Here is a 25,813-nt window from a genome sequence, read left to right as displayed (position 1 = left end):
TGAACAGTATTGCATGTATATACCACATCTTGTCTAACCATTCATCTGTTGATAGACACTTGGGTATTTGTAGCTTTTGGCTAGTGTGAATATTGCTGTTATCAACATTGGTGTACAAGTGTCTGAATCCCTGCTGTCACTTCTTTTCAGTATGTACGTAGCAGTAAAATTTCTGGATCTTAACAGTATTTCTGTGTTTCACTTTCTGAAGAGCTGCTCTCCTGTTCTCCCTGGTGGCTGCACCACTTTATATTCCCGACAGCCGCATGAAAGTTCCAGTTTCTCTGCTTCCTTGCCCATACTTGGAAAATTCCCCTTTTTTGATACTAGCCATCCTTTTCCTTCCTTCCCTCCTTCCTTTCTCTTTTTATGGCCACACGCGTGACACATGAAAATTCCTAGGCTAGGGGTCAAATAGGAACTGCAGCTACCGACCTATGCCACAGCTTGTGACAACGCTGGATCCTTAACCCATGGAGTGATGCCAGGGATTGAACCCGCATCCTCACAGACACTATATCAGGTTCTTAACTTGCTGAGCTACAATGGGAACTCCTGACAGTTTTTAATTTTCAAGTGCAGTTTACATTTGCTTTTGGTGTCAGATACAAGAAATCATTGCCAAATCTATTGTCCTAAAGATCCTATGTTTTCTTTTAAGAGATTATTGTTTTAGCTCTTATGTTGAGGTCTGTGACCATTTTAAGTTAATGTTTATATATGATATAACATACGGTCCAACTTCCTTCTGTTGCAGGTAGATACCTTGTTTTCCCAGAACCATTTGTTGAAAAGACTGACATTTTCCCTATGAATGGTCTTAGCACCTTCCCCCCCACTTTTTTTGCTTTTTAGGGCCGCATCCATGGCATATGGAGGTTCCCCAGCTAGGGGTCAAATCAGAGCTATAGCTGCCGGCCTCCGCCACAGCCACAGCAACATCAGATCCTATACCACAACATCTGTGACCTACACCACAGCTCACGGCAACGCCAGATCCTTGCCCCACTGAGCAAGGCCAGGGATTGAACCTGCAACTTCATGGTTCCTAGTCAGGTTTGTTTCTGCTGCACCACGATGGGAACTCCTTTTTGAAAATGAATTGACCATACACGTGAGGGTTTATGTCTGGGCTGTCTTATTTATTCATTTATTCCATTGGTTTGTATGTCTGTCCTTGGCAGGTATCATACTGTTTTGATTAACATAGTTTTGTTGTAAGGTTTGAAATTGGGAAGTGTGAGCCCTCCAACTTGGTTCTTCTTTTTCAGATTGTTTTAGCTATTGAAGTCCCTTGAGATTCTATATGAATTTTAGGATGGGTTTTTCTATTTCTGCAGAAAGTGCCATGTGATTTTAATAGGAATTACATTGGATCTGTAGATTGATTTGGGTAGATCAGAGAACTTCATATTGTTAAGATGACAATACTTTTTTTTATGTCTTCTTGGGAGTTCCCTGGTGGTTCATTGGGTTAAGGACCCAGCATTGTCACTGCTGCAGCTCAGGTCACTGCTGTGGTTTCAGTTCAACCCCTGGCCTGGGAATTTCCACATGCCATAGGTGCAGCCAAAAAAATTTTTTTTTGTTTTTAATATTTATGTATTTTTGAACTTCTTTCAACAGTTTTGTACTTTTCAGTGTATAAGTTTTTCCTCTTTGAGTAAGTTTATTTTTAAGTATTTTTAATGCTATTATAAATGAAATTGCTTTCTTAATTTCTTTTTTGAATTGTTCATTGCCAGTATATAAAGATGGAACTGATTTTTGTAGGTTAATTTTGTATCTTGCAACCTTGCTGAATTTCTTTATTAACTCTAACAGGTTGTGTGTGTGTGTGTATGTGTTTTCTACATATTAAACCCATGTCACTTGTGAACAGAGGCAATTTTACTTCATTTTCAATTTTAATGCCTTTTATTACTCATTTTATTTATTTATTTTTTTTATTTTTATTTTATTTTATTTTTTTTTGTCTTTTGTCTTTTGTCTTTTTTGTTGTTGTTGTTGTTGTTGTTGCTATTTCTTGGGCCGCTCCCGCGGCATATGGAGGTTCCCAGGCTAGGGGTCGAATCGGAGCTGTAGCCACCGGCCTATGCCAGGGCCACAGCAACGTGGGATCTGAGCCGCGTCTGCAACCTACACCACAGCTCACGGCAACGCTGGATCGTTAACCCACTGAGCAAGGGCAGGGACCGAACCCGCGACCTCATGGTTCCTAGTCGGATTCGTTAACCACTGCGCCACGACGGGAACTCCTGTTTGCAGACGTTTTAATGATGACCAATCTGATTGGTGTGAAGAGGTATCGAATTATGGTTTTGATTTGCATTTCTCCAATAACTAGCAATGCTGAGCATCTTTTCATGGGCCTACTGGCCATCCGTATGTTATCTTTGGAGAAATGTCTATTTAGGGCTTCTGCCCATATTTTGATTGGGTTGTTTTTTGTTGTTGTTGAGTTGTATGAGCTGTTTGTATGTTAAAATGCTAGGTTTTAAAATTACAAAACAAGATCGCTAGTGATTTTTTTCTAAAGGCCACACCTTCTCAGAGACCCCAGCCTCTGCAGTCAGATTCTTAACCAATTGCACTATGGAAGGAATTCCTAACAATTTTTTACAATGCATTTTACATGGGGTGGGGGAACTCTGGTTATTACTTACATAATTACAGTTTTATATTCCACTCTGCTCCCAAAGGCAATTATCTTTATTTGATAACCTTGTATATTTTAAAGCAAATTTATAGAGTTTCAGTTTACTTCTGAAAGTTTTATTTATTTATTTATTTTATTATTATTTTGTTGTTGTTGTTGTCTTTTTTGCTATTTCTTGGGCCGCTCCCGCGGCATATGGAGGTTCCCAGGCTAGGGGTCGAATCGGAGCTGTAGCCACCAGCCTACATCAGAGCCACAGCAACGCGGGATCCGAGCCGCATCTGCAACCTACACCACAGCTCATGGCAACGCCAGATCGTTAACCCACTGAGCAAGGGCAGGGACCGAACCCGCAACCTCATGGTTCCTAGTCGGATTCGTTAACCACTGCGCCACGACGGGAACTCCATACTCATGTTATTTTAATGCCATCAGAACAGTGGAGTTCCACCAAGACCATAAGAGGAATTCCAGATTTTCCAATAGACATTTCCAAGTGCCATCATCAAACTGCATGGAGCGTGGTGAAGGGAGTTAGCCTTTTCACCTGCTACACAGTTATTTTGTCCATTAGGCTATCTCTTCCCTAACGTCTGGAAGCAACTCTGCCTCCATGTCTTCAGCCTCTTGCTTCCTTTTGTCGGTGCTCCGTCCAGCTGATCATCTTTCCAAAACATACCTCTTTCCTTATATTCCTGTTTTTCAAAAAGCCCTGATGATTTTCCAGTTTTATAAGAGAAATCCCAAACATTTGGGGATGCTGAAAACCCTATGTGGAGTTCCCTGCTTACTCAGTGGGTTAAGGATCCAGTGTTGTCACTGTTGTGGCTCTGGTTACAGCTGTGGAGTGGATTCAGTCCCTGGCCTGTGAACTTCCGAATGCCGTGGGTGCGGGAGGGGAAAAACAACAAACGAAAAACCCTATGGGATCTGGCTTTAGTCAGTTTCTCCCATCCATCACCCTCGGCCTCAGTCACCTCCACTCCATCCACTTTCGACCTTGCTGGCACTGCTGATCACACCTTGTATTTTCACCCTCTCTGCTTTAATGTGGGCATTTCCTCTACCTAAAATGTCTTCCTCCAAATACTTCCTGGTAAAAATCTATGCATCCTTCAAGATGAAGCCTAGCTGCCTCCTCCTCTGAAACTTTAGCCTCTTCAAGGATATTTTATCGCTTTCTATTCTGTGCTTTGTTAAAGTAACTTTCGACATGAAACCTAGCAGCCGTCCTGGAGTGTCAGCATTAATTGTACACGTTTCAGCCTCTGTGGAAATTGTCAGCTTCTTGAGTAAGAAAGACAGGCTATCTTATCTTTGTGTCTCCATCGCAGCCTAACCCGCTGTCCACCTCATATAACCTGTCCGAGAAATATTCAATGAACAAATTTGTATTTCAGTGGTCATCCTTCCTGCTGCTTTAGGAGTATGTTTTATGTCTTGCAACTACAGACTCAGTCTTTACGCTTCCTTTGCATCTAAGTAACAAGAGATGTCATATCAGAAGTTAGTGTCACCCTCCCACAACCTTCTTGCCCCTGATTTCAGCACCCAGATTTCTATTGCAGCTTAAAACAGCAAAACCAAACCAAACAAACTGCTCCCCCCCGCAAACCCAAAAAACATAGTTATTAATTTGCAAGCCCTGACTGATTGGTTTTTGTGTAAAAGGGACTGAGACGTTACCATGTATAATAATAAATGTGTCGTCTGCTCACCAGCAGCGCGTCCTGGGACTATGAGGTAATCAAAGGAACTGGGTCCATGGTTTTCCATGTGCCTTTTTGGGTCTCTTATCCCCTAGTCCTAACAACCAACATAATCTAAATGTAAATCAGGAACCCAAAGGATCTTGAAGAAGAAATACAGTAACTCCAGACTGATGGGATTCAAAGTCCACTCGCAGAGGGAGCACAAAGACCTGTTTGTCCACAGTGGGTCCTTTAGTGACAGTCTCACTGTCAGCTGTCCTGATGAATAGCATCTGAGGCAAGGGAGAGGTTATAGGACTTTATCCATTCAGAGACACAGGCCTGTAGGAAAACCTCCTACCTCGATGGCAAGAAGAGAGGCTTGTCCCGTTTACGAGGAAGTTACCGTACATCGAGGACTGCAGGCATTTTGAACGAGCTGCTAAGAAAGCGTTATTAAGTGTTGGTGCGTTGGGTCCCTTTCAGAGGGTGAGGGTGCATCAGAACCCTTCCCTCGATATTGACTGGGAGAATGAAGTCGGTCCTTAGAAGTTGGACATTGATTCTCTCGAGCATTGCTTTGTTCATGTGGAAGATATTCGTGGAGCGCTTGGTCTGTGCCGGGTTTCTTGCTCCATATCCAGGCTGCAAAGGTGAAGAAGGAGGGGCCCTGCCCCGGGGGAGTTTATGCTGCAGTGCAGAGGTTAACCCTCCCATGTGCTCACGCAGACTTGAGAGTCTTGTACCCACTTCTCTTATTAGCCCCTCAGCGCACTTTTTCTTCATAGATGGCTCAAAACATAAGCTCAGCCCTTCCTAGTTGGACGAAGGGCCGGGGGTCCCCTATGCTCTGTCCCCTTGCAGCTCAGTTTCCCAGGAGCTCTAAAATGACTTGTCTCTTTGCGGAATGATGTCGATGAAGACAGTCTATTCATTTCTAAAGAAATGTCGTTCAGCCCGTGTGTTTTGCTGGCTGCCTTTGTGCAGACAAGCCACGCCCCCTCGCAGTCGCTGCGCTCGTGACTGTAACGACCACCATTACAGTCGTATGAACTGTGTGAACTCACATGTGTGTGAAGTTCGCATGAACTTGATTGTGATCCCAATGTACGTGACACTCGCCCCTCTTACCCTGATTTCAGTCTGTCCTCTGTTTTTGTGGAAACTCAGCAGGAAACTCCATCCAAAATATTCCTCTTCACTGATGCTCCATTTGCCTGATAGCAGAGTAATTAATTTCAGATAATTCCCACTGTGTCCTACTCCAGCCGCCTTGGCTTCGGTGCTTTGATTATCTTTTGTGCGAGGGCCAGAGCTTTTCAGTTTTCTATCGATTCTTTTCTGTACTGAGATGTAAATAGCCCACTGGCCATGTCGGGAATGCCCAGGCCATGAAAGTTTCAGAGATCATAAGGCCTTTGTCACCAGACCTCAATGCCTATATTGATGCCTGTCGTGCTTTAGGATTTCATTTGCATTGATCGTAGGCTTCCCCACCCCCAGAACTGGCATTAGATAATTGCATGTTGCTTCGCAATAAATCCATATTCACATTCTCGGTTTCCAAGAGTGTAAAGTACTAAAGATAGTTACCAGGGGAAGTGAAAAATAGCTTTCTCTTTGCCAGAGGGGAATCTGGTCTCTGCTGTTTTTCATTAATAGCAAACTTCTGTTGTGAGTGTTAGAGTTTTTAAAAAGAATTTCTGGTTGAGTACTTCACTGGATTCCTTGTTAAACAACTGAATGTTTGTTTTATTTTACTTTATTTTAATTCTGTTGCCTTTTTACAATTATATTCGATTTGTAATGTCATGCCAATTTCTGCTGTACAGCAAAGCGACCCAATCATACACACACACATACACACACACACACACATATATATATATATATATATATATATATATATATACACACATTCCTTTTCTCATGTTACCTTCCATCATGTTCTATCCCAAGAAACTGGATATAGTTCTGTGTGCTGTACGGTAGGCCCTTACTGTCTGTCCATTCTAAATGGAATAGTTTGCATCTGCTAACCCCAAACTCCCAGTCCATCCCATGCCCTCCCCTGAATGTTTAATAATTTCCGTTTTATTTTAGTAACTTTTGTTTTCATTTGCCTCCTGCGGAAGGAGAGTTGTAAGAGTTCTCATCTCAAGCTTGCATCCTTGTGCGTTGAGGTGCGGCTTACCTTCTGATTAAGAAAATGTTGAAAGAAATTGTGCTCTCTGCCTTACTGGGGTTTAAAGATTTTTACTCAAGGCATACGTTTTAGTAAATTGTAGTTTTTGCTTTTACAGAATTAGTAGGTAAGAGTTGGTGAGCTGTACTTGAAATGTTTGCTGGGAAATCTCTCTTTCCAAAAAATATCAAATTGTCAATTATTTGATTATGATGCTATTTTAATTATTTTTTAAAATATACAATGCATAAAGAAAAATTAAAGCAACAACAAAGACAGTGAAGCACCAGAGCTCTTAGGGTCCTTTGCAGACATCTATTTTGGTCGCATTTAGTTGTTTCACTTCATACAAACTGTGTTTCCAGAAAAAGTTGGAATTAATTTCCCTATCTGGATTTCCTTATGAGAATGAAGCAACTGTGGTGACATGTTTGTGAAGTGAGTTATTTTGTAAAGCAAGTCATTGTTTCATAATCGATCGCTTTTACATTTGGGGGAAATTTAGAGTTGGGAAATATTTATGCAGCGAGCGCTGTATTATCACTGTGGTGTTATAACAACACCTCACAGCCATATGTGCATCTCTTCACAGCCTTTCTTTCATTCCAACTCTGAGTATATCTTTGCCACTAACCTGCGGAGCCATGTGGTTGAACTGTGTCCAGATTTGGTGTAACAGAGACACAATGTCAAGTGATAATTTCTTCCACTTTTTACAAAACACTATTTTAAATGTTTCCCTGATTGAGGGCTTTCCAGGTCACAGCTAAAATATCCCCATATTGTTGGCATGATGTGAGAGTGGGTGAATCTTTTTGGGGCTTTCTAAAATTATAAACCATAAACTTGGCCCTTGCCAGGAGATGGCTTTTACTGAGGCTTTTCAGAGTTGTTTCACCTGCCTCGGTTACAGCCATTGTCTTCCAGCCAGAAGATTCAGGTCTGTTGTTTTGGAAGGAGATGCTGGCTATAGCCTTAGTTTAATCTAGAACTTTCATAAAGATAATGTGCTGAAAGCCAGGAGAGCATTTCACGAAGTTACTTTTTTAATGGTTTCTCTGGTGAATGGTTTAATTTCTATTACGGCCAGAGAAAAGGTGGACAATTTAATCATTTAATACAGAATGTGGTCAGAGAACAGAACTCACGCCTTGGGGTGCTCTTCAGCGGCAGAGTGATGCTTCCGATTGTCTAAGAGGTGCCTGTAAATCCACAATGCTCTTCTTAGAGTCCATTATTCTGGATTGAACTAGATTTTTTTAAAAAAAATCTGGCTATTCTTTTTTTTTTTTTTTTTTTTTTTTTTTTTTTTTTTTTTTTTTTTGCATTTTATGGCCACACCTGCTGCATATGGAAGTTCCCAGTCTAGGGGTCAAGTCGGAGCTGCAGCTGCAGGCCCACACCACAGCCACAACATAGGATCCAGACTGCATCTGTGACCTGTGCTGAAGCTCTTGGCAACACCAGATCCTTAACCCACTGAGAGAGGTCAGGGATCGGACCCACATCCTCATGGATACTAGTTGAGTTTGTGACCCGCTTGAGCCACAATGGGAACTCCCAAATTTGGCTATTCTTAAGTGTAATTAATGAAATTAAAATAATTCTTATTTTGAATATTTTTCTTATACTAGAATGAACTTACAGAGAATGTCTATATGTTAAAATTTATCATAGAGTTCCCTGATGGCTCAGTGGGTTAAGGATCTGGTGGTGCCGCTACAGAGCCTTGGGTCACTGTTGTGGCAAAGGTTTGATCCCTGGCTCAGGAACGTTCACATGCTGCTGGTGTGACCAAAAAAAATTTATCAGAAGTTTTATTTTTATACTGCAAAGGTATTAAAAGAAAAGAGAAACCAGTATTATTAGTTTTTGTTGTTTGGGGAAATCTGACCTTTTTTTAGTGAAAATACATGATGAATTTACAGAATTGTCTCCTACCTATAGAGAGTACCAGCAATTTTTAAAAAACGTGCTTTTTGTATTTTTGCTGAGTTTGAGTGAATATTTAGGGGCTGCACAAACCCTGTGAAGATTCGCATAGACCTCAGTATTAGATGAGACAGTAGAAGCCCAGTAAAGGTATCTTCATGAAAGTGACAGACCTTCTTTCCACCGTCTTTCTGCTCTTATTGGTTTTATGAGGAAATGTAGGAAGGAATAGATTCCAGGCATAAAAGTAGCTTTTTATGAATGTAAGTTACTGTTTGCTTTTAATGGTGTTTATATTTTTTCTTTGAATCTCTTTTCCTAGAGAATTTCTTTTTTAACTCAATATATAGGTTTCAGCTTTAAAGGATTCTAATCAGCAAGCTCAGGTAAATTTTGATGGGTGGCTAGAAAGCGGTTCTCCTTGCTGTAGCTTTAATGCTTATACCAGCCAGGCTTACGTACAGGATGGTTAGATGGGTGCTTTGGCTCTTTATTTCTTGAACAGAAGAAGAGCTTTATGCAAACTCATTTGACTTGTAATATGACCAGGAGAGAGAGGAGAAATATGACCTAACGTTCATCTGCCAGAGGGTTTTGGTACCCTGTATCTTTGGGACAGACATGTTTATGCAGCCCTGTGTTATACCATGCCAAAGTAATTAACATTTTTCTAAATATCTCTAAATGCAACTAGGTTAAAAATACCTTCTCTGGATTCTGGTCTTTTAATGCATACTTGAAGCCCTGAGTTGATTCTTCAGACTTTTATAGATCGCTCAGGTGGGAAGAAGAAGACATATTGCTCTTAATTTTAGCAAAAGTGATTCTGAAACTAAAATGATAGTAAAATAGGGACATATAACCATTCTCTTTGGAAGCCTAGAAGTAATGATTCTTAGACCCGTGGCTTTATGGCGAGACTCAAAGACAAAATCAGTCCATTGGAATAACATGTGTAACAAAGTCTGTGAGAAAGTTGCGTTTCATTCTCCCTGGGCATAAGCTCACCAAGACAGCACTGCTTCGATGACTTCTTGTCATTTCTTCCACACCACCCTCCACCCCCAGCCTTCTCCCTGGGAGAAGGGCCAAGTTTGAGGCCTGTGTTTGCTGTGGGTCCCTTGAGAGCGTTGTCTTTAAACACTTAGGAAGGAAGGAGGCTCTGGCCTCGGGAAAGTGGGCCCTTGCCCAGTGTGGGCAGGCGAGGGGGCTGCTTAAGCTCACAGACATGAGTCAGATTTTGGGTTCAGACCCCAGCTCTGCCACCTCTTCACTCTACATCGGAGGGTGAGTTGTTTCATCTCTTTGAGCCCCCATTTCCTCATCTGGAAAACAGGGCCAGGGGTCAACAACACCCAGTGAGTGCCAGGCTCTAGGGCTTGATATGAACATCTTCTCCCTTCCCATTAGCTGTTCTGACAACACTTGAGTTCCTGGAAACGTTTCGTTTTTGTTCATGCCACTAATACGGTAGCCGTGCATATACATGGGCATGTTGTGGCTGGGAGTTGTCAGACTGGCTTAATGGAGATAGTGTGTGTTGACTTGGTTGTGCTTTTTCCCCCTTCGGTTTATTTTCTCTTTCAGAAGGTGTAAGTGGGCTTAGCGGTGAGCCAGATATCTTGTCAGTAACATATGTGGTCTTAGAATTACTGTTTGGGGAAAATAAGCAGATAAGTGTACTGAAATTACCCAGGGCCACATTTTGCATGTGGATATGCGCTTCTATACCTGTTATGTTGGGGGCACGCTTACTGCAGGTCCAGAAAGAGCTGAAAATCTGGCTCTTTGCACCTGGCAGACTCGCCAGGTACATCTGTGCTCACTGGTTTGCACAGGGTGCTATCTGCAGACTCCCCTCAACATATCAAGGGCCACATGAACCAAAATAATGACCACATATCCAGATACCACCTAATCTGAGGATTGCCTCACTTATTGTTAACATTTAAAAAATTTAAGCTAGCTTTTGGGAATGTTGTAGTCTGTTATTCCTTTTATTTGCTTGAACCATGTAAACTGGAGATAGTAATTAGCTTTGACCTATAAAAATGCCAATTTCACTTGTTCAACCTGATACATAAATACGAAACAAGATAGGCCACATTTTCCCTGCTAGCTGATTATATCTAAATACAGATATTTGTAATATAATCTGGGTTAAGGATTGGCATTTCGATTTGCAGTGCTATTTTTTTTTTTTTTTTTGCTTTTGGGATCAACTTGAGGGAGGTTGGAGTAAGAGGATTTCCATTACTTGTTAAATGATGGTGACTCATCATCTGTTAGTTCCCCATTTGCCCGGGTACCAAATCTTATATAATGGATGGGTTGGAGCAATACCCAGGCCATGTCATAATTCATGAGTCAGTCAGACCCAAGGCCACTTCCAGCAAGCCAACTAACTGAAGTCACAGGCTGCCCAGCACTTGTTCAGAGCTCATTTGAACTGTAAGTCACCACAGTTACCCATTCTATCAAAACTCTAAAAAAGCTATTAAAAAACTATACTCAGTCATCAGTGACATTCATTTGGAAAGCAATATTTTAATACAACCAAACTCTGATTCAAGTTCTAATTGTTCACAGAATAATTGATAGACATATCCCTTTATTCTCTTTTCTGTCCCTGTTCCTCTCCCTCTTTGTGCCACACCCTCTGGCATCCCTTGTTTACCGTATTATTACTAGTCTAATTCTAATAATAGTATTGCATAATTAGTTCCTGCAAAGAGACTTCTTGCCCTGCAATTTGGACCCAGAGTGTAGGTGAAAGAATGCCACCTTGAACATTCTTTTACTCCTTCATTGTGCAAACATTACTGAGTATCTACCACATTATCAGCCCCTAAACACAGGGATTTATATTTAAGAAGAAGAGACAGACAAACAGCATGGTTGTGGCCTTAATTGGAATTGCTCTACCTGGCATGTTAAGTACACACAGAAAGTCCAGTAAGCCCCAGAGAGGAGAGTGTGGAAAGCCCAGAGACGATGACTGAGACCAAGCAAGAGCTCGCCAGGAGAAGAAAGAGAAGCCTGTTAGGTAGAGGGAACAGCAAAACCCATAGCTTAGGGGAAGAGATGGGTAACTCTTCCAACTTGGGTCATGGGAGAAAATGGATTTAAATTATCTAGATTTTTTCAATTTCATTATTTTTACTTACACAACATAGATTCTAATCTTTGCTCATTCTTATTTATAAATTTGTCCTTAAATAGGTTATGTGGGCCTCTATCTTCTTATTACTGAAATTTGAAAATTCCATATAGTTCATGTTTTTCATCTTGTCTTTGAGGTCTCATTTAAGTGAACTCATGTTCTTCTGAAATTATTATGTAGAGAAGTAATTGTTAGGAATTTCTTCCTGTTCCTTGAGGGATGTTTTCTTCTGATAGAGAGATGGGATCAAGAGATAGAATCTTTGTGTTTGTCCATGACTTCTCTCTCCCTCCCTCTCTTTCTCTCTCTCTCTCTCTCTCTGTTGTACCACCCCCCATTATAGTTTGTTTGAGTAGTTGTCATACATGTCTTTTCATTTTGATCATGCTTGGATAGCTCAAGTCAGGTTTTCTCTTTGTGTTGATACAATGAGGAGGGCTTTATTTGGTAATCCATTCATGTTTTTTGTTGCTATAACCCAACTGCGGTGGAAGATGCTCTTCGCTGGGATACCTGCACTGCACTCAGCCTTCTCTCCTAAGACTTTGTCATTTATGCTGTTGCTGTTGCACTGCTGCATGGCTCACGCTGCTTGGTTCAGGGTGGGGGGATGGGTGGGCCATAGCTAGTCTGCTTTTAATTCATTCCTGCAATTCCTGGTGAATTTCTAAAGACTGTTTCAATCAAGTTCAGCCTTGCTATAGACTTTCCATTTTTTCACTCATATTCCCTTGAAGCAACTTCTGGTGCTCCTACATCAGAAAAAGATAAAGAAGGCTACACAGTTGGCTTCCTTCTAAATTTGAAGTTATATGAAATAATTCTCAAGATTCCCACCAGTGTAGCTTTTAGACAGCGGTTTTTCTGTGGGTCTTCAGAAATGTGTCTCTTAGCTTGATCATGGAGTTTTGAAGTTTAATGTATTAGGTTCTGTACCTTTGTTTGTGTGCCCTTGGTGGGGTGTTTTTGCCAGTTTTTAGAAATTTTGCTTTTTAGGGCACTATTACTCATTTTGTTAGTTGTTGTAGGAAGGATAGTCTGTGGTTTAGTTTTCAGCGAGTATCATGACCTGATAGTTTTGCCAGTTAGATGACCACAAACAGCCTTTCTGGCTTTAATTCCTTTTCTAAGGGTTCAGCCAAGATTTCTTCCATTTGGAAGTAAATTTGCATATTATTTGTTCTACAGACATAAGGGGAAGTATGTTCAGGTCATAGATCATGACCCTGGGAGGTAACTTTGGCCCACCTGCCTCTGTCTTCAACAGATGGCTCTGCTGCTCCGGTGGCTTAAGTTTGGGTTGGAGGAAAGAACTTGATGTCTGCACTTTCCCTCCATTGCTGTGCAGGCTCCATCTATTTTCTGTATTTCTACATCATCATGTGCCCAGACAAGGTTGTCCAAGAACTCATCGTGCCTGATCCGTGAATCAGTCGGTCTAAGATGCCATAAAAGTAATGTGACTTTGCAAACACCACCCAATCCCTTGGGAGACTTACCGCTTCTGGGATGAAAACTTCCATCAGCTCCAGAAACTACAGCCTCAAACGCATATGTAATTGCCCTACTTGGCAGCCTGGTTCTGAATCATCCTTTTTCCATGGCACAGGCTGTGTGAGAATTGAATGCACTTGGGAGTGAGTGGGTTTGGTGTTTTGCTTTAGCCTCTGTGTGCCTAGCTCCATAGGTTTGTTTTGGGTAACACTGGCTCACTCTTTTCAGAGGGACCTGTAGAGCTGTTGACTCTCTCCCCTATATTTTTATCTTTTTGTCTTTTTAGGGCTGCACCTGTGGCATATGGAGGTTCCCAGGCTAGGAGTCGAATTGGAGCTGTAGTTGCTGGCCTACACCGCAGCCACAGCAATGCCAGATTCTTAACCCACTGAGTGAGGCAGGGATGGAACCTGTGACCTCATGGATATTAGTTGGGTTCATTACCGCTGAGCCACAATGGGAACTCTTTTTTTTTTTTTGGTCTTAACTCACTTATTTTATATCACCATCAGGGTTCTCTGACCCATGGGCAGGTTGACATAATCTCAAGCAAAATCTTCCCTAAGGTTTACAGAGTGAAGAGGAAGTCAGGTCTTCTTCCTCCACTCAACCCCTCTCCTCCCTCAACTCCTTTCAGGACATAGCAAGGCATTTTCTCTGCTCCATGGACACTTGCAGAATTGGGATGGGTGGGCTTACTTGTAATCCGAGTCTCCCTAGACTTGGCCGTAGGACTCCTGAGGCCTCATATTTTCTCCTTTCTTATGGGGAAAGTGGCAGCATTATTTGGGGATGATTAAAAGCAATTCAGAGTTCATGTGTTTCAAGAAAAACAATAATTAATTTATTGTGGAATGTAGCATCTTTTTCTGTTCTTTTGGTTTTATAATTATTTTTTTAAAAACCGTTTCTTAAGTGAATTAAGTGCTGACAAGCCATTGCCTCTAGGGGATGGTAACATTACCCTCAAATTCTCACATACTTTTTATAAATAGGAGTATCATGTAATTATCCTCCCCTCCTCTGCCTTCTCCTCCTCCTCTGCCTTCAAATCTGGCGACAACTAGTTAATTTTGAAACTGCCAGAGAGATTATTTCAGTGTTACACTGCACCTCTGGGAGAAGAATGGAATTTCATCTTTTTTTTTCCATATGCTAACAAAAATCGCCTAATTTCAGAGGGCAATGATGTCACCAGCTAATGAGCAAACTATTTCTTTCTAAACAGATGAGTCCTTCCCTGGCTCCTTTGTAAAGTAAGAAAAAAACCCCACAATCTGTTTCATATTTTATAGAGTTACTCTGACAACTCATAAACACTTTTTAAAGTCACTCTAACTTCTTTGAAAGAGTGAAACTAACTTTTCTATCAACCCAGAGAATAACACACACTGACCTTTGTGTCTGTAACCAGAAGTCCCTGCCATGGGCCTGACTCCCCTCACTGGTGGTCATCGATGCTGAGCTTGAATGTCCCCAGCCCGAGCCAATATGCTGCCCCCAAGGTAGGGAGTGACCTTGAATGCATCACTTCTTGGACCAGTGAAGGAAGATCAGGCACGTTGGAGCGGTTATGAAATCCAGCTTGGAGAAGAGGAGGGCCACGAAGCGCCTGTTGATTGGTGTCACATGCTGTTTATAAAGGCAGCAGCAGCAGCTCGACTCTTCTTTGGCTGTCCAGATAGGCAGGCACCTAAGGTCAGCTGGGGCCACCTAAACCCTGGACTTCCAGGGTCACATAGGAAATGCCCCCAAACCCAGGACAAGTGCCACGTCCCCTCACTGGAGCATGCCTCAGTTTCCCCAGCCAGAGATGAGTTCTCCCACTTCTGAATCCCTGTATCTCTGTTCTTCTCACACGAGTATCACCGTTGACTTATATTAATCATGCTCGAACCTCTCCCGGGGCCTCTTTTCACCCCAGACTTGTAGATGAGAACCTGTGCAAGTCCAAGTAAAGCCTGCTCACTCATGTTTTGATCCCTTGCTCTTCCTAATGTCTTGAATCAGTACAACCACCCACTGATTTCAATCAGGAAGTATCTGTTTATTACAAATATACTATTTTAAATTATCAGAGTTCCCGTCGTGGTGCAGTGGGAACAAATCCGACTAGGAACCATGAGGTTGCGGGTTCGATCCCTGGCCTCGCTTAGTGGGTTGAGGATCCAGCGTTGCTGTGAGCTGTGGTGTAGGTCGCAGGCACCGCTCGTATCTGGCATTGCTGTGGCTCTGGTGTAGGCCGGCAGCAACAGCTCTGGTTAGACCCCTAGCTTGGGAACTTCCATATGCCATGGGTGTGGCCCTAAAAAAACAAAAGACCAAAAAAAAAAAAAAAAACTAAGTGGAAAAGAATATTGGGGTTTTTTCTTGACCTGTGAAAATGATTTTTTTTTCTGCACATATTTTTTTTATTAAAGTATTGTCAATTTACAATGTTGTGCCAATTTCTGCTGTATAGCAGAGTGACTGACCCAGTCCTGCACATATGTACATTGTGGAAAAGGGAATTGTAATGTTCCTTGTTGACAATCGTGTAAAGAATTAGGCATTCTTTTTTGTAGTCAGTAAGGAGGGATTTTTAAAAAAACACGATGTTTCTTCTGAACAAATTTTTTTTTTTTTTTTTTTTTTTGTCTTTTGTCTTTTTGGTCTTTTGTTGTTGTTGTTGCTATTTCTTGGGCCGCTCCCGCGGCATATGGAGGTTCCCAGGCTAGGGGTTGAATCGGAGCTGCAGCCACCGGCCTACGCCAGAGGCACAGCAACGCGGGATCCGAGCCGCGTCTGCAACCTACACCACAGCTCACGGCAACGCCGGATCGTTAACCCACCGAGCAAGAGCAGGGACCGAACCCGCAACCTCATGGTTCCTAGTCGGATTCGTTAGCCACTGCGCCACGACGGGAACTCCCTGAGCAAATTGTTAATATGTATCAAAAGACTTAACTATATGCCCATTCATTACCCATCAGTTCAACAAACTAATCATTTATTCTAAAAAATATCATGTATTAGATGCATTAGAAATTTTACAACAAAGTGTTCACCAGAGTATTTTTTGTGTGTGTGATATTGAACAATTGAAAACCTACAGATGTCCAGTGATTGAGGGTATTGTTTAAGTTAAGTTATGATGTACTTCTGTGGCTGAATACTGTTGAATCATTAATATATTTTTGTGTTTTATTTGTTGAATATTTGTCAGTGTGGGACAATTTTCAAAACATATTGAGTGTTTGTTTTGGGGTTTTTTGGTCTTTTCTAGGGCCATACCCATGGCATATGGAGGGTCCCAGGCTAGGGGTTGAATCGGAGCTGTAGCTGCTGGCCTGCGCTAGAGCCACAGCAACTCAGGATCCGAGCTGCATCTGCAACCTACACCACAGCTCACGGCAACACCGGATCCTTAACCCACTGAGCGAGGTCAGGGGTTGAACCCGCAACCTTATGGTTCCTAGTCGGATTCGTTAACCACTGAGCCATGATGGGAACTCCAAAACATGTTAAGTTTTTAAAGCATGTTATAAAACAGTTTGAACAGTGTACTTTGAGGGCCCCAGGGTTTCTCTAAAGGAACCTTTAGAGGCTGCAGTGTGGCTTAGAGAGAGACACAATATAACTGGACACTGTGTCTTTACTTACACCCCGTGTGCATGTGAGGGAGACTTTGGGGACCTTATAGTGACTGGGGGATGGGGGGCGGCGGATAAAGATCACAAGGTCATCCTTTTTTGCTAAAAAAAAAAAAAAAAACCAAGCAAACAAACATTCAAGTTTAGAGAGTGAGTGAGTATCTGTGTGAGAAAAGAGGGACGATATAAACCAAAACATTACTAATTTTTCTGAGTCAGAGGACATAAGTGATTTCTCTTACTCCTTTTTCTGTATCTGCATTTTCCAAAATTTCTACTTAAAAGTATATTGTGTGCAACGAGGAATAAACCATAACTGTTCCTGAAATACAGATAGCGCAATGGGGACATGACAGTGCTCACTGTCCTCGGAGCTGGGTGAAGAGCGAGTCATACTGTGATAAGCATCTATGGGGCTGAGTCCTCAGATGAAATCTGTTGGGTTGTGAGGCAACCACCCAGCCTAAGACGATGAGGGGGACGTCCAGGAAGGCTCTTCAGAGGAGGTGACAAGTGGCCTGAATCTTGAAGGATGAGTAGGAGCTAGGGGAGTAGAGGGGGTGGGCAGAGATTGTCCCCCAAAAGGGATCTGCAAGAACAAAGGTGTGCAGGCCCGTGAGAGATGGGGTATCTGAGATTCTGTGAGGAAGCTGGAGGGCGGAATCAGGTCCTTTGAGAGGCCAAGTCCTTGTAGTGCCTGCATCACTGAGCATAACAGACACAGAAACTGGAAGGACGGGCTCTGACCATGATGTCCTATATTCGGCCTTTGCTCTAAGGACCTAATTAATGAACAGTTCTCTCGAGTGGGATCAGGTGCTCAGATCTGTCCTCAGCAAATCTGTACACTCCTGTGGGCTGGGTAAGTCCAAGTCCACCACTCAGTGTACGAGACCAGTGACGCCTTCCCTCGAGAAGTTCATGTGCCCTGTTTCCACCGTCCCTCCACCAAGAAGCTGCCCAGAGTGGCCTGGCTCAGCCTAGTATTTCAGATATTCCGCAGTTTACTCTGCTACACAGCACAGGCTGGGAGCGACGGGGCTGGAAAGTCTCACCTTCTTTTCACATAGGTCACATACCTATTTGCCATGGGCCCACTGTGGGCGGGCCCTGCTGGGCAGCCCACATACAAGGAGGGGAAGAGACACAGTGCCTGTCCCTCTGGACCCTTCTGTCCTCTGAAAGATAGCCCTTGTTGAGCATCCATGGAGCTCCCTACATGGAGTGTCTCCATAAATACCTGGCTCCTCCTCTGAGAGTGGCGGCTGTGACCAGTTAAAAAGCAGGAAAGGAGATGTAGGAGATGGGTCCTCTCAGGAACCCTAGGAGGCTCGTCACTGCCTATTTTAGAAATGAGAATTCGCAAGTGGCATAAAGGGAACCTCAGCCTGTGTCTGCAGGATTCCCGAGTTGTGGCTCCGTATCCTGCTCAGCATCTTCTCTGCATCTAAACAACCTGTTCAGACCCAGCCTCAAATGTTGGCCATTATCACTTTCATGTGTTTTCCTTGCCTTTAGTGTTTACACAGCACCTCAAACAGCTATTTGCAAGAATTAAAATAGGTCTTGTTTGAATTCTGATCAGTAATAGATAGGATGTAATAGAGCACTCACCAAGCTCCAGTGGTCGATTATACACAGTTCTATACACCATTTGTAAAACAGCAACACTTTAAGACAAATGCTATTAGACCAAATTTACGTGGAGGAACTCTAAGACCCATAGAAGTCCAGCGATTTGTCGGAGGACTTAGAAATGAATCCCAGGCTGTTCTGGCTCCAAAGGCTCCGAGTACTTGCTCACCATCTTGGGTGGGGGGTTTACACATTTTCTTAGTTTTCATGAAGTATCAGGGAAATGCAAGCCAGACTTTCTGCAACAGCCTTAAAGAATTTTAAGTGCGATGGTGCAGCAGCGGGGTTGTCAGACTTGGGTGAAGAAAGCCCGGGTCAAGGTGTGGTGGTATAAAACCATGAGGGTTCGCAGTCTGCTTCTGCCATTTATTGCCTGGGAGAAAGACATGTGTGCAAAGACTAATTAAGCACAGTGCCGGTTGATTGTGGGCATTTGGTAAGCAGGGGTGTTTGAAGTCCAAGGGCGGGAAAGCACCTGTCACCATGGGTGGCACGTGTGGGTCCTCAGATGGTGATGGGAAAGGGAGCGTATGTGGAACCAGAGAGGGTGTGAGGGAGCAGCTTTGGAAAATGGGAAACAAGCAGCATAGGGCAGGTGTGGTGAGAAATAATAGGAAATACCATAAGTGGTGGTGGGAGAGGTTGGGGGGGAGGGAGTTTCCTGTAGAGTGAGAAATGCCAAAGGGACCTAGGAAAGAAAAACAACAGGACAAGCCCCCAGGAAAGAGCTCTGGTGGTCTCTGGTACCTGCCAAGATCTCTGCTGTTTGATGCCCTGGGAATTGGCGGCTAGGACTGCACTGTATGGATACATTTGAACATAGCCCTGAAAATACAGACCTGACTTGCTACTCGTGTTGTGGGACTTCATATGGGTTTTCAGTCCTGCCTTTTTAGGTGATGTTCTGTTTAAGTAACAGCATGTGATGCTGCTCCCCAGACACCCCTGCGAAAACTCGGTGACCCTCTGGTGGCAGAGTCCCCATGCTTACACTTTAGGATCCGGGAGAATTCCGCTGCTCCGAAATGACCATTGAAACAATTTGTTAAGACAGTTTTAGAAGCATCAATGAAGGGAAACATCTTCCATTTACTCTAGCGGTTAAAATAGGAAGGAGAAAAAAAAAAAAAAGGCGGGGAGAGAGAAAGTGACAGCTTTAGGAGAAAACCACAATCCTCAGTTTCAACTCAGTAATTTCAAAAATAGCCCTCGGAAGGTGTCTATTTTCAATCGTGATGCCTCCCTTCAGGGGTTGTTGGGAAGACTTTCTGCAAAAGAGATCTTTTTTCAGTTCAGTCACTTGTGAGGGGTGAGTCCTTGTCCCGGATTTGCTCAGATTCTCGCGTTCTTTTTTTCTTTCTCTGGAATTCCATAGACAGTAATTAAGGAACTGGAGGCCAGCGGGAGGTCAGGGAGCCTTCGTCAGTGAAAACAGGGATTGTTTGCCACGTACAACACTCCCTTTTTTCCTTGTGGTGAATAGGAGATTTGCTTAGAGCTGATGACTTATGCCTTTCTTACAAGTTCTGCAGTTAGCGAGGAGCCGGGGGATCAGGCAGCAGGCAGCGAGCAGCTAATTGAAACCAGTGCCTTCACTTTCTTCTCCCTCGGATCCTAAGCTGTGCCGGCGGAGCCTGTCCGGTCATGTAACTCCCAAGGAGCATGTTCTGGGAGCGCCTGACCGTCCCTTTGAGATTGCAGAGGTGACAGCAGGAGTGAAGACGCTCTCAGAGTGGGGAGGGGGCGGGGGTCCCGGACGTGCTCAGCATCCCCCCCCAGGCCTGCTAAATGCCGAAGCCGGTAAGTTCGCGGACTTGTTTCGTGGAAAGGGGAGGATGTGCTTTCTGTCCCTTCAAGGAAAGGCTTTTTTTAAATTGTTCCTGCCCTGGGATGCCTCCCTCTTGTCTATTCAGATTCTTCCTTCTTCCCTTGTTTACTTCCATACCTTGTAACCCAGAGACTTCTTTCTCAGCTCGCTCACCCAACACTAAGGCATGGCTTTTGGAGAATAGTGAACAATATTTGGAGAATAAAGCAGGCATGCAAGGGGATGGCTGGACGTGGGTTGGAACTTAGTTGCCACTTGTGGCGGCTTTTCCTGTGGAAGACTTGGCTTTCAGCAGCGTTGCTCATGACTTTTCATAAACCTCCGATTAGTTTCTTCTCCTGAAGCTTAATGCCCTTGACATTGTGTGACTTTCACAGGCAAATATATTGCTGATTTGAGAATACTTTTCAGAAATGCTTAAAGATAGTGTTCCGTGCGGGGCTCTGGGGGAGAGAAGTTGACTTAGTCTGGCCGTTCATCTGGACAGCGTGCTACGTGTCCGGAGCTGTCGAAGCAAACTGAGTATGTGTGTTTCTGCGAAAGGCGCAGTTGTAATCCTATGCTCAGAAAGGTTTCCAGTGGTGCCCGAAAGGGTTCTAGCTGCTCCATGCAAGTTTGATTTAATCTTCATCACAGCGTGTGACCCCTGTGCCTGCATGACTGCGCCACGCAGCTTTTGGAAAGCGTTTGTTCTCGCACCCCATCGTTTGCAAGAACTGTTTGTTACAGGGTCAGGCGAGTGAAGCATCTGTTACCAACCTGCAGCGACAGGCTTCAGTTGAACAGGAAGGGGATACTTTTAGTTTGCTCCAGATCACTCATTTTTGAATCTACAGATGCTCTTAATTGCGTTTGTTTTTTCTGAGCATCCTTAGTGTAGCTGCATTATAAAAAGTTCTCCACGCTGGCTCCGTGTCTTTCCCATTAGAACATTGCAGATGTGTCAAGGACGCACATGTTCCAAAAGAAGCCGAGAAGGAAGAAGGCTCCACCCTCCATAGCAAGCCAAACGGGCCCCATAGGCTCCTCATTCAGCACCCTGGCAGGAGAATGGTGTACTCTCTCTTTAAAGCAGCTATAGTTTTGTGCCTTGGCTTGGTCAATTTGTTATGGTTTAAAACTGTGGAGCCAGCTGTCTGCAATCTGATGTAATGTTGTCATAGCAACCAGAAATGAAACACTTAAGCATTCACCACAGAATTACTACATATAGCATTAGCCAAAGTAATTAAAAGTTGAGCCATATGGGCTTTCTGGTGGAAAAATCTGCAGTAGAGAGGCTGGAAATCAAATGTTTCTATTTACAATATTGTAAATCCACTTTTCCACAGCCTTTGGTGGGATAAATTAATTGCCTTTTTCTAACTGAGGATCTGGGGGTGGGGGGGTGCGGTTATCCAGATGATTGAGTTTCTACCTTCTAATTTAGAAGATGGTCACATTAAAGTTTATTTTAGCACTCTGCCCTGGGCCAAGACAGGGAGAGGAAGAGATACTATTTGTGTTTGAATGTGTATAAACATATATGGTTATTTTTTCACTTTAGTGTATTTAAAACCTGTGTTATAATGGCTGAGACTCTTTCTTGGAATCAATCATTCATTTCACATACAATGAAGATTTCTCTCCTCTTCTACAAAGTTCCTCTAGGTGGGGAGATTTCCTTTCCATACACACATGTATTTCTTAAATTTAAGAAAGTAAAAAAAATTTTCACACATACATCATTGGAGGTAGATTCTGAATAAAACAGCAAGATACATCTTTTTTTTTTTTTTTTCCCAGCATTTGGGAAGTGGCAATGCTCATTTAAAAGGAGAAACATGAGGAATTGAGGCTTTCCTCCCCAGTTTAATAGAAAAATGCATGCTGTTTACAGACTTTATGTTGAAACAGCTGGAGAGAATTTTTTAAAGGCAAATATTTCACAACTCTTTTTCCTCTGGACTCAGGGGGAAGTAAGAAGTCAACACCTCTCTCAATAAAAAGCATCCTTAAAAAGCACTGTTCAACTCCAGTGACTTCTAGGTTCACTATTTTTTAAATAATAATAATAAGGTATTGATATCAGGAATTACTTTGGTTTTTACTCTATATTTTTCTTCATATAAATTGTGCTGCATCTATTTCATCTAGGGTTCAAGCAAACATGATAGTGCAGAGAAAGTCATTGGTTCCTGTGAGTTGTCAGTGGCACACACCCCCAAACGTTTAATTTTTTAGAGCAAAAAAATAAAAATAACTTGAATTCAAAGTTCTAAAGAGTTCTTGTTTCTCAAAACTAAGTGGAACATGTGAAAGCAATTAAATAAGTACCTGGAATATGCTATTTTTCACCACAGTGGATCTGGGCAGAGGAAAGTGGGATTGGTGGGGGCCCGAGGAGTCATTGCCTTTTATCCTGTTGTTCTGGTTTAACTATTTTGATTTCTCCTGAAAAATTCCTCCTGGTGGTACGTTTGCTGCAGATGATTTGTGTCTTTGTGGACTCAGGATTTTTGTACTACTCCTTTCTAGATCCCATTTCTCTTCTTACCCCTCCCCCATCACTGACCCCCCCTCCCCCCACCTCCACCCCCGCATCTCCCCACCAGCAGCAGCTCTAAGCTGGGTGTGAGTGATTTTCATCCTGTAATGTAGCTTCCTGAATCTTGATTATCTTGTGTTTATTTCATTTTCACGTGACTCCAGGTTTGTTTGTTTTTTTAATGTGAGGGTTGTAGATACGGTCTAGCTTTGTAGGTACAGAAGCCTTCTGTCATCTATTGTTGATTCCTCTTCTATTAGAAGAACTTGGCTTTTGAGATACCTCAAGAAGGCAGAACGTTTTTCAATGTTTATGTGTAATTCCATGCACTGTGGTTTTGTTCAGGTGCCCATTACCCAGAATGAGGGTTAACCAAGTTCTCTTTCCTCTGGTTGACCACTCCAACCATTCCATCACACCAACAGTTCATCCAAGTAAAAGTGAGATTCTAATCAGGCAAAGCCATTAGGTAGGAGAAGCTGTATTTATTATTTTAATATGTTACATTTAGAACAAATACATTAAGCCTGATTGCTGGCATGCAGTGTATCCTTCCCCTGTTTTCTGTGGGGGTCCAATTTCTACTCTTTGTTACCAGGTAACCAGCAGTTAACTTTAATTCTGAAATGTGTATGCAACATTTTATCTGAGAGATGGAGAGAAATCAGAGGTAGACACTGATACACTTCACCAAAGGGGAGTCCTGCTGACTTGCCATTCGTGGGTTATAATAATGATTCTTTAGCAAGTGAATGGCTTGCTTATAGTCCAATGACTCCAATGCTGGCAAGTCCAGGGCCAGGACAGAGGCCCAGAAGTGGGTAGTATACCCCTTACAGAGGCCACAGTGCTGTAAAAATAGGCACATTTTTAAGCCAAAGGAATAAATATAAGCCCTAACTCATTTCCTCTTGAACTGTTCTCTGCTGGCTCTTGCTTACTTATTTTATGGTCTCTAACATTGGGATTAAGGAGAGCGTTTCTGGAGGGGGGTTGGGGGGGGGTCGTCTCCGTATGAGACCCAATGTTGGAGGAGTGAGTTGTTCCTGCTTCGTGTTCTGGTTTGAGGCATCGCTCTCCCTCTCCGGCAGTGAACTCGGTTTGAGGAAATGGAGAGCAGGCTGCTGGCAGGATGTGCGGGATTGGCTGGAACTGCCCCTGAGCAGCCGGCCGGCCAAGGCTGTGCACTTCCGCCGGCTCCGCGCTCCGGCTCCCGGGCCGCCGCAGTGCCCAGCCCCGGGCCGCCGGGCCATGGAGCGGGAGGCGCCCGTTGCTTTTTCCCGTTTTGACCAGATAAAACAGGGGAAGCTGCACGTTGAGTGTTGGAACTGACTTGGAAACGAAACGCTCATTTTGTTCACAAGGACAGGATTGTTTTTCGCTTGGGTCACTGCTGTTTTTCCCCCCTCCCTGTAACGTTTGATACTTGAGGGAAAACAGCTGGGCTGAGCATACTTGCATCGCTGCGGAACGAAACGGGATGCTGGGGAATATGGACTGGACTGTGTGGCTTTAAAGGTCAGCTTTTTCCCTTGTCCCTCGTGGAGGAATGCAGGGTCTGTCCCCATCTTCGCCTTGTGAGCTGTCGGAAAAGGGCTGAGAGAGGCGGAAGGAAGGAGAGCTGAGATGCGGCAGGCGGGCCGCACAAATGGGCCTGAAGGCGGCTTTGTGCGTCTCTTCCCCTTTCCTGCCCTGCTGGTTTTGATTTTTGGGGCGGGCTGAAACAAGTCAGCAGAATTGGGGTTTGGAGAAGTAGTCAATGACCACTTAAACAGCAAGTCCTGAGGGGCCAGACAGAGGAGAACCTGGCTCACACCCCAGCAGTGCAAGTAGAATGACAGGGGCAGCCTAAGAGGGTGATCTGCCGGGGTTCTCTAAAAGGACCAGGACCACACGGAGACAAATGCACCCCATGGTGGCCCAGGGCACCAGTGTGCGCTGTGGTGCCCAGGACCTCATTTGGCACCGAATGAGACCTTACGATGATGGTACGTGGGGCTCCATGAACCTGTCGGGCAGCTTTGTCGGTGCCCCAAGTTCAGCTGCAGAACTGCCAAAGTTCAGACAGGCGGAGAGGCTGAGCTGCACCCGGCAATTATCTGATTAACTTTTCCTTTGTTTCTTTGCCAGTCAAGAGAACAGTCGGATGATGAGACGGAGGAGTCGGTGAAGTTTAAGAGGTTACACAAGCTGGTAAACTCCACTCGCAGAGTGAGAAAGAAACTAATCAGGGTGGAAGAAATGAAAAAGCCCAGCACCGAAGGTAAAAAAAGCAAACTCCACCTTGCTTATTCCAGAGTGTATCATTTGGGTCTGAAGATGTCAGGCAGAAAATGGGTTGAGTTCCGGCTGAGGCTGGCAGAGGGAGCATTTGGATCTGTTGTGTGAGCAGGGCAAACACTCCGTACCTTCCAGAAGGAAGGATTCTGCCATCCAGCATTCCAGGGGCTTAGTTATCTAAATATTACAGAGATGGAAACGGCTCGTGTATCTCGGTGAAGTCTTCTCAGGATGTGGTGCAGTTTTAATTTGGACCTTCTACCATTTCATGTAAGCTTTATTTTAGGACATCTTCTGAGTGTAAGCCTCTACTTCCGAAAAGACTAAGGTTGTCACCCAGTGAATTTAGTGCTAATGTGATTTACCTCCATCTGGAACAAACATCTAACAATTGAGGCACTTAATGTCCTTTCAGATCTCTGAGATAATTTGATCTTCCTATAAATGGTCTCAAGTCTCAGTTCCACTGAGGCTTTAAGGACCTCCCATCCTAAGTGGTCTTTAAGAGCTACCTCACTGGCTAAGCCACTTGTCAGAAGAGCAGTGTCAAAAGGGGCATAAGCTGGGATTTGTTGTAATGAATAGTTAACCTTTGAAGTGTAATGATGACAGTTCAAATCTCAACCGTGGCCGTTTTTCTTATTGTTTAGTGCAGTGCATTTACAGCAGCCTGTAAAATTCTCCCAAAGTGATGCAGTAAAAGAGTAAGATTTCCTGCTTGAAAAACAATAAGTGAACTGAAAGAAATACTGAAAAGAATCTATCTTTGTCCCTCCCCCCCAAAAAA

General features: G+C 43.5%; 1 protein-coding gene across 11 annotated transcripts in view; it reads left to right on the top strand.

The window, feature by feature from the left end:
• Positions 1 to 25,813, top strand: part of SASH1 (SAM and SH3 domain containing 1) — a 356,754-nt gene that overhangs the window by 291,078 nt on the left and 39,863 nt on the right. For 6 of the 11 annotated variants that reach the window (XM_021072061.1, XM_021072060.1, XM_021072069.1 and 3 more), the window contains one exon: positions 24,877 to 25,009. In XM_021072061.1, the coding sequence (XP_020927720.1) occupies positions 24,877 to 25,009 (133 nt within the window). The other 5 variants (XM_021072089.1, XM_021072074.1, XM_021072094.1 and 2 more) reach the window with 5 other exon arrangements.

This window comes from Sus scrofa, chromosome 1 (assembly GCF_000003025.6).
Source record: "Sus scrofa isolate TJ Tabasco breed Duroc chromosome 1, Sscrofa11.1, whole genome shotgun sequence".
Lineage (NCBI taxonomy): Eukaryota > Metazoa > Chordata > Mammalia > Artiodactyla > Suidae > Sus > Sus scrofa.
This window is presented reverse-complemented; position numbering and strand designations above follow the sequence as displayed.